Consider the following 8888-nt stretch of genomic DNA (forward strand, 5'->3'; position numbering starts at 1 on the left):
AGGAAGAAGGGCTGTGCCTTTGAGTTGTCCCAATGAGTATGCGTGTGCGCCTGCTCAGCCACTTAGTCGTGTCCGACTCTGTGAGTGTGGCCTGTGGCCATGGACTGTGGCCTGCGAGGCTCCTGTGTCCGTGGGATTCTCCAGGCAAGTGTACTGGAGCGGGTTGCCATTTCCTCCTCCAGAGGATCTGCCCGACCCAGGGATCAAACCCGTGTCTCCTGCATTGGCAGGTGGATTCTTAACCACCAGTGCTACCTGGGAAGCCCTGGGTTGTCCCAGTCTCCTCACTTAATCCATCACCTTCTTCCTTCAAGCTGACACCCCTTGGAGGTTTTTTTACACATATTTAGTGTAAGGATCAGATAAGGCTTCTAAAGCATTCAATATGTGTTTTAATGTTTCAGTGTTAAGTTTCCTAAAGTCTGCTCCCCTGAACTGCCAATCCATGTTTCTGTCCCATTGTTATCCAGGCCAGAGCCCTGGACCCTGTCCTGCACGGCTCCCTCCTTTGCCCATAACTGGCCAGTCCCATGGCCTGTCCTCCTGGCCTCCTGAGTGTCCCATCCGCCTACCTCCCGCCTCTCCCACCTGGACTCTGCTGCAGGCTGGGGGCTTCCACTCTTGCCCCCTCCAATCCACTCTTCTTCACACAGTAGCTTTCTGACACTCAAAATCTGACCCTGGGGAGTTCCCTGATGGCCTAGTGGTTAGGATTCATCTCTGTCACTGCTGTGGCCTGGGTCTGATCCCTGGTTGGGGGGAACTGAGATCCTGCAAGCTTTGAGGCCAAAATTTAAAAATAAGTAACTGAATAAAATTTTCAATCTGCCTTCCTCATTTAAAGTCCTTCTGTGGCTCCCCAGGGCCCTCACTTGTTGGTGTCTAGTCACCAAGTCGTGTCCGACTCTTTTGTGACCCCATGGACTCTAGCCCGCCAGGCTCCTCTGTCCATGGCATATCCCAAGCAAGAATGCTAGAGTGGGTTGCCATTCCCCTGTCCAGGGGATTTTCCCAACCCAGGGAGCGAACCCACTTCTCTTGCATTGGCAGGTGGATTATTTACCAGAGCCACCGGGGAAGCCCAGTGCTCTCCGAACAAGGTCCAGACTTCTTAGCCTGGCACTCAAGATCCTTTGCAACCTGGCCTCGCTTTAACCACGCCGCCCCCTCCCCAGGGAAGCCACAGGCAGGGGCAGGTGTTTTCTGAACACAGACACACCCACAAATCCCCCAGCTTGGAAAGCCTGCAGCTCCTCACCTCTGTTTAGGAATGTCCCATTGCTCTCTGCCCAAGGCCCATGTTCAGGCTCCCTTCTCTTTCGACCTTTCACCTCTCCAGCCTCTCCAGGGTTCCGCCCCTGGGCGGGGGAGGGGGGCCCTACCTGCCACCACCCCCCCCCATTCCAGCCAGGGGCTCAGGTCTCCAACAACAGAACCAGGGCCACTCAGCAACGCTGGAACCCATTCGGGGGGGCCTGGGGCCCCTCGTCCCAAGCCGGGAGGGCTTTGGGGGAGGGGTGCGGCCCCTGGCAGACTCACCGTGTGGCCCAGGGGTCTGGGGGTTGCCAGGGAGGTGGGGGTGAACCTTGCAGGGCAAGGCACAAGTGAGGTCCTCTTTCCCCCACTGTGGGGGCCTCGGGGCCAGCGTCGGGGCGGGAGGCCTCGGAGACAGAGCCTGTGGAGCAGGGGTGGCGGCAGGGCGGCGTCCAGAGGCAGGGGCACCATGGCCACCATCCAGTCGGAGACTGACTGCTACGACATCATCGAGGTGCTGGGCAAGGGCACCTTCGGGGAGGTGGCCAAGGGCTGGCGGCGAAGCACAGGCGAGATGGTGGCCATCAAGATCCTGAAGAACGACGCCTACCGCAACCGGATCATCAAGAACGAGCTGAAGCTGCTGCGATGCATGCGGGGCCTGGACCCCGAGGAGGCCCACGTCATCCGCTTCCTCGAGTTCTTCCACGATGCCCTCAAGTTCTACCTGGTCTTCGAGCTGCTGGAGCAAAACCTTTTCGAATTCCAGAAGGAGAACAACTTCGCGCCCCTCGCCGCCCGCCACATCCGCACGGTCACCCTGCAGGTGCTCCGGGCCCTGGCCAGGCTCAAGGAACTAGCCATCATCCACGCTGATCTCAAGCCCGAGAACATCATGCTGGTGGACCAGACCCGCTGTCCCTTCAGGGTCAAGGTGAGTGCACCATCCCAGGGCAGCAGGTCCCTGCTCCTGTTCTCACCCAGCTTCCCCCAGCCCTGGGGTCTCTCCTTGACTCTGGGGTCTCCCTGGGTCCCACCTCTGCACCCTGAGGTCTCTCCCTCCTTGTCCACGATGGTTCTGCCCACCTCCTGGCTCTGAAATTCCTCTCTTCCCCCATCCCAGTGCTGACCCCCTCTCCCTGCCAGTCCTGAGGGCTCCACGTCCTTGTTCCATTCTTAGCTCAGCTCCTCTGTCCTGCTCCCATCCCTGCGACGTTCTAGTTGCGGAGACAGTGAAAGTGAAAGTGAAGTCGCTCAGTCGTGTCTGACTCTTTGTGACCCCATGCACTGTGTAGCCCGCCAGGCTCCTCTGTCCATGGGATTTTCCAGGCAAGAATACTGGAGTGGGTTGCCATTTCCTTCTCCAGAGGATCTTCCCAACTCAGGGATAGAACCTGGGTCTCCTGCATTGCAGGCAGATTCTTTCCCACGTGAGTTCTAGCCGGGGCGATAGAGTCTCCAAGATAAATGAGCAAAATAAGATATGTGAATGAGAAGGAGACAAGATGAAATCAGGAGGAGGAGGATGTTGGGGTGGTGATGAGTGAAACTTTAGGCTCTGTGGTCAGGGAGGCCTCCCTGAGAAGGTGACATTTGAGGGAAGGTTTGAGAGAAGGAGGGAGCTGTGTTGACATCTGGGGGAAAGCATCTCGGTAGAAGGAGCAGCCAGTGCAAAGGCCCAGAGGCAGGAGTAAGTATATGAAAGTGTGAAACTGAAGGTGTTTATTGCTTCTAGGCCTTTTGGCTAAGATCAGGTGTAAAAGTGTTAGTCGCTCAGTCATGTCTGACTGTTTGTGACTCCATGGACTGTAGCCTGCCAGTCTCCCTTGTCCATGGGATATTTTTAGGCAAGAATACTGGAGTGGGTTGCCATATCCTTCTCCAGGGGATCTTCCCAACCCAGGGATTGAACCCGGGTCTCTTGCATTGCAGGCAGATTCTTTACCATCATATATATATAAACGCACATGTACAAGTATGTGTGTTTGAGGAGCAGTGAGGAGGCCAGCGTGGCTGGAGCAGAGTGACTGAGGGGAAGAGGGAGGAGACGAGACCAGGGACGGGATGGGGCGGGGGCGTACAGGGAGGATTTGGGTTTTATTCGGAGAGAACGGTGCTTCCCGGAGGCTCCTGGGCTGAGGAGGGGGTGTAGTCTAATGCAGGTGCTCACGGGCTCCCTCTGGCTGCAGGAGGGGAACTGACTGAGGGGCTGGAGCAGAAAGAGAGAGAGAGACTGCCCCCGGTCCAGGTGGGTGGGGTCGTGGGAGAAGAGATGTGTTTGGGGGGGTGGGGTTTCCGGGTAGATTTGTTTCTTTTGGTTACCCCCTCCGCTGGCGGGAATCTTAGTTCCCTGGCCAGGGACTGAACCTGGGCCACGGCACTGAAAGCACGGAGTCCTAACCACTGGACCACTAAGGCAGTCCCTCTGGGTAGATTTTAGAACAGGTTATTGTTTGGCAGAAACCAACACAACGTTGTAAAGCAGTTTTTCACCAATTAAAAAAATTATTAAAAAAAAGATTTTAGAACAGGACTTGCTGGCAGATCTGATGTGACGTGTGAGAGAGGAAGTGAGGGAGGCCGAAGGCCTGTTGGCCTGAGTGACTGGAAGGACAGTGGCAGGATCCTTCATCGTGAGTTTGTTGATCAGCAAACATTTTCTGAGGGCCTGCTCTGGGCCTGACCCTGAGCTGGGCACACAGGTGCCTCCTCTGAGCTGTCGAGGGTCCTTGGACTCCCCCATCCCCACTCTGACCCTTCTGTCTGCTTACAGGTTTGTCACTCTCTGATGATGGATCTGAACTAAGAGCCTTGTGCGGGCAGGGCCAGGGGCATTTTGGTCACTTCCGTGTGTTCAGCATTTCCCAGCATAGCACCTTTGTGGAGTCAGTGCTAAATGAACGTCAGAGACACAGGGAGATACAGAGACAGGAAAAGGCAGATCATTCTGCCCCAACAGATGGAGGGAAAGAGACCCAAGGAAGGAGAGATTCCCACAAATAGAGCAGGAGGCAAACAGGACAGAACCACAACACCTGGTCTGTGTTGGCACCCCCGCCTCGTTTGTGGGATGAGCGAATGAATGAATGAATTCCATGAAGGCCGAATGAATGAATGAATTCCATGAAGGCCGAATGAATGATCAGGGTCATCCAAACTTTCTGGGATTCAGGCCTCAGCAGTCTGTGTTGAGTCCAGATCAATAACTATTTGGCGTAACACTGCCTTCTGCAAATAGAAGGTAAGGGATGGCTGCATGAAAAGCAGAGTAACTCAGGGAGGGAAACCGAGGGAGAGACTGAGATACGGTCACAGAGATTCAGAGTAAAAATGGCAGACGGCTCCCCCAGAGGCATGGCAAGACACAAGGGTTTTCAGTCATTCACAACGTGACTTCGACAGGTTTTTCATCAAGCACCTGTATGAACCAAGGGCCAGTGTGGGGTGTCAGCAATGCTTGATGGGTTTCAGGGTGGTGTCCTTCTAGTGGGCCCGAGAGGGACAGTGATGAGAGATGCAGACAAGTAATGAGGAGGCAAAGAAAAGAGAGAGACACCAACCCAACAAGAGACAGGAAGAAAGAGAATGACAGGGATAAAAAAGTAATTCAAACATTCATTCACTGTCTCCTGGGCCCCTACCGTGTGCCAGGCACTGTTCCAGCCATCTAGGGATGCGGCAGTGAATAGATAAAATCCTTGCCCTCGTGGGACTGATGTCCTCGTTGGATAGAAAAGCAATGAATTCCTTACAAAACTAAAATACATGGTATGTGAAATGGTAGTAAGAGCTATGGAGAGGGACTTCCTTGGAGATCAAGTGGCTAAGACTCCTTGCTCCCAATGCAGGGGGCCCAGGATCTAGCTCCTGGTCAGGGAACTAGATCCCACATGCCACATCTGAAAGACCTCCTGTGCTGCAACTAAGACCTGATTCAGCCAGGAAAAAAAAAAAAAAAAAGAGCTATGGAGATAAACAGGGCTAGGGAGGTGAGTGTGGCTTCCAAGGTGGGGCTAATGGTAAAGAACTCTCCTGCCAATTCAGGAGACATGAGACTGGGGTTCGATTCTTAGGTTGGGAAGATCCCCTGGAGGAGGGCATGGCAGCCCACTCCAGTATTCTTGCCTGGAGAATCCCATGGACAGAGGAGCCTGGTGCACTACAGACCATGGGCAAAGCGTCAGATACGACTGAGCGACTTAGCACGCACACAGGGAGGTGGGTGAGAAGGGTGGGGTGTGCTGTTTTTGATAGGATGGTCAGCAGAGGGCTCCCTGAGAAGGTGACATTTAAATAAATATTTGAGGTGAGGGAGGCAGCCACGTGGACATCCAGAGGAAGAGCTATCTAGGCCGAGGGAACAGCCAGTGTAAAGGCCCTGAGCTGTGAGTGTGTCTGGGTTGTTCAAGGATTTCAAGAGGCTGGTGTAGCTGGTGCTGTGTGACCACGGGGAGGGGACGAGGCAGATTGTCGGAGTCTTGAGGGCCAAGGGATGAAAGCTTTGGCTCTTATCACAGGATGTGGTAAAGCCGGAGGAAGATTCTGAGTAGGAGAGTGACGTGGTCTGACTCAGGTGGTCACAGGATCCTTGGGGCTGCCTGTGAGAATCAGATTGGAGGGCTGGTGGGGCGGGGCAGGTGTGGGCAGGGGAGGAACAGGGAGACCAGCAAGGAGGCCCTGACGTTAGTCTGGTGTGTTAGTCGCTCAGTCGTGGCTGATTCTTTTTCGACCCCACGAACTGTTGCCCACCAGGTTCCTCTGTCCATGGAATTCTCCAGGCAAGAATACTGGAGTAGGTTGCCACTTCCTTCTGCATTTTCTTCTCCAGTAGCCTAGGTTGGGGACGAAGGAAGACAGGACCAGGGTGGGGGCTGAGAATGGGACACAGAGTGAGCAGAACAGAAAGTGGATGGAGTCAGGAAGATTTGCTGATGGACAAGGCATGGGGGAGAAAGAACGAGACAGAGGTTAACCCCCAGGGGCATACGTTCTAGTGGAGAGAAACAGAGATCGAGAGACCAGCACACAAACCAGAAACAAGGGCTGGAGGAGAGAGGGACATAAAGAAGAGACCAAGATTCAGAAGTGCAGCAGCAGAGAGTCAAGTGGCAGATGCAGAAGGAGCCCACTGAGACGCCAGGGGAGGCTCATACGGGCTGCCCCTGCCCACCTGCCTCCCTCCTCCTGCCAGGTGATAGACTTCGGCTCAGCCAGCATATTCAGCGAGGTGCGTTACGTCAAGGAACCCTACATCCAATCCCGCTTCTACCGGGCCCCCGAGATTCTACTGGGGCTGCCCTTCTGCGAGAAGGTGGATGTGTGGTCCCTGGGCTGCGTCATGGCCGAGCTGCACCTGGGCTGGCCCCTCTACCCAGGCAACAACGAGTACGACCAGGTGCGTTACATCTGTGAGACACAGGGCCTGCCCAAGCCCCACCTGCTGCATGCCGCCCGCAAGGCCCACCACTTCTTCAAGCGCAACCCGCACCCCGATGCTGCCAACCCCTGGCAGCTGAAGTCCTCGGCTGACTACCTGGCTGAGACCAAGGTAGAGGGGACAGGTGGGGGTGAGGGCAGTCAGTGTGGGCAGTTTGCTGCACCCAGAAGAAATAAAATCTAGGTTAGATCTCAGAGAGGACTGGAAGCTTGGCAGGGGGTGGGATGCAGGCTGTGGGAGCTGTTACAGCAAGATGGATCTGAGTGAGACCCCGGGTGGGACTGGAAGTCAGGGCGGCCACGTCTACAGCCAGAATCATCTGAGTTGTGTGGCAAGAGTCTGGATGAGACAGCAGAGAGGACTGGAAGTCTGGGCCAGGCATGGGAGCTGTCACAGGAAGACAGGGGTCTGGGTGAGACCACAGGTGGGACTGAAGTACCCGGCAGACCTTAATAACCCGTGGGAGAATGGTCTGGGCTTGACTCATTGGAGGCCTGAGGGCTGGGATCAGACGTGGGGATCAGCTGTGGCAGCCAGAGGGGTCAGCATTTGATTCCAAAAGGCAGCCCTTCTGCTCGTTGCTGGCAGGGGCTGCACCCATGGCTCAGGGAAGGACAGGAGGGCTGGGGCAAGAGCCAGCTGGGGTCAGTGAGAGCCCTGGGTTAAACAGGAGGACCAGAGGTCATGGTCAGCTGTTCTTCCTGCAGCAACAGGCGGGGTCTGGATGAGATTAGAGGGGGCCTCTCTTGGTAGGGAGCAAGTGTGACTTTCCCAGCAGTAAGAGAGCACCAAGTCAGATCCCAGGCAGAACTGGAAGTCAGGGTTCCCATGTGCAGACTTCATAGCCGTGAGAGAGCTCTGGGCCAGACTGGAGGGCCGACTGGAAACTAGGGCGGGGGTTCAGATGTGGGCCCCACGGCAGGAGAGCCTGGGGCCGGAACTCCATGCCCACCCCTACCCCACCCTGCATCCCATCAGGTGCGCCCACTGGAGCGCCGTAAGTACATGCTCAAGTCGCTGGACCAGATCGAGACGGTGAACGGAGTCGGGGCGGCCAGTCGGCTGACCTTCCCGGACCGCGAGGTGCTGGCAGAGCACGCCGATCTCAAGAGCATGGTGGAGCTGATCAAGCGCATGCTGACCTGGGAGTCGCACGAACGGATCAGCCCCAGCGCCGCCCTGCGCCACCCCTTCGTGTCCATGCAGCAGCTGCGCAGCGCCCATGAGACCACCCGTTACTACCAGCTCTCACTGCGCAGCTGCCGCCTGTCCCTGCAGGTGGAGGGCAAGCCACCCACGTCAGTCTTGGCCTCCGCGGAAGATGGGCCCCCCTACTACCGTCTGGCCGAGGAGGAGGTGGCCATGGGCCTGGGCAGCACGGGGGGCAGTGGGCCCTTCTTCCGAGAGGAGAAGGCCCCTGGCATGCAGAGGGCCATCGATCAGCTGGACGACCTGAGCCTGCAGGAGGTGGGGCGTGGGCTCTGGGGCGAGACCCATGTCGATGTGGTCCCCGACGTGCTGGCCCCACTCAAGGCCGCCACTGTGGGCCGTCGGCTGCCCGAGTCCAGCCCTGAGCCCATCCTAGCCTTCTATGGCAGCCGCCTGGTGGGCCGCCACAAGATCCGCAAGCCACCGGCTGGCTCCAAGTCCGACTCCAACTTCAGCAACCTGATCCGGCTGAGCCAGGCCTCACCTGAGGACAACGCCCCCTGCAGGGCCAGCGGCTGGGCAGAAGGAGAGCGCCTTGGGGCCTCTGCCGAGCCGCCTGTCATCCCGCAGCGTGACGGGGATGGGCCAGACATCAAGGACATGGCCATGGATGCTGAGGTGAGCTGGGTGGGGGTGGGGGGCGGCCAGGGTGCAGGTGATTCTGGGGTTGGGGCACAGGGAACCAGCCTGGCCTCCCACACATCTGAGTGGCCTGTAGTTGGCTCAGGGTCCAACACACACTACTAGCCCACCCTCGGGATGTGATGAGGCTCAGCAAACACTAAGACACTCATGTGACAAGGTTCAGCAAACATGAACCCATATTCAGGCTGTGTGAAAACTCAGAACATCATAATCCACATGTGGGAAGTGATAAAGGCCCAGAACCCTGACCAAGACCATAGCACAGCTCACCCACCTCCAGGAAGATGGGACAGAGGCTCAGCAAACACTCCTTCAGGGCACATTAAGGTCTCAGCAAACACTC

The 8888-nt window shown here is 56.6% G+C and overlaps 1 protein-coding gene across 3 annotated transcripts in view; it reads left to right on the forward strand.

The window, feature by feature from the left end:
• Positions 1-1584: 1584 nt before the first annotated feature.
• HIPK4 (homeodomain interacting protein kinase 4) overlaps positions 1585-8888 on the forward strand; it is a 7443-nt gene continuing 139 nt past the window's right edge. For 2 of the 3 annotated variants that reach the window (XR_005723237.1, XR_005723236.1), the window contains exons 1-3: positions 1585-2188; positions 6446-6802; positions 7670-8872. Coding sequence is in view for 1 of the 3 variants with exons in the window: in XM_040252709.1 (XP_040108643.1) it covers positions 1724-2188; positions 6446-6802; positions 7670-8647 (1800 nt within the window). In the remaining 2 variants the exon portion in view is untranslated. Of the gene's footprint in view, positions 2189-6445; positions 6803-7669; positions 8886-8888 lie in introns of those variants that run through there. The other variant, XM_040252709.1, reaches the window with a different exon arrangement.

The sequence above is a fragment of the Oryx dammah genome, unplaced genomic scaffold (assembly GCF_014754425.2).
Source record: "Oryx dammah isolate SB20612 unplaced genomic scaffold, SCBI_Odam_1.1 HiC_scaffold_13, whole genome shotgun sequence".
NCBI lineage: Eukaryota > Metazoa > Chordata > Mammalia > Artiodactyla > Bovidae > Oryx > Oryx dammah.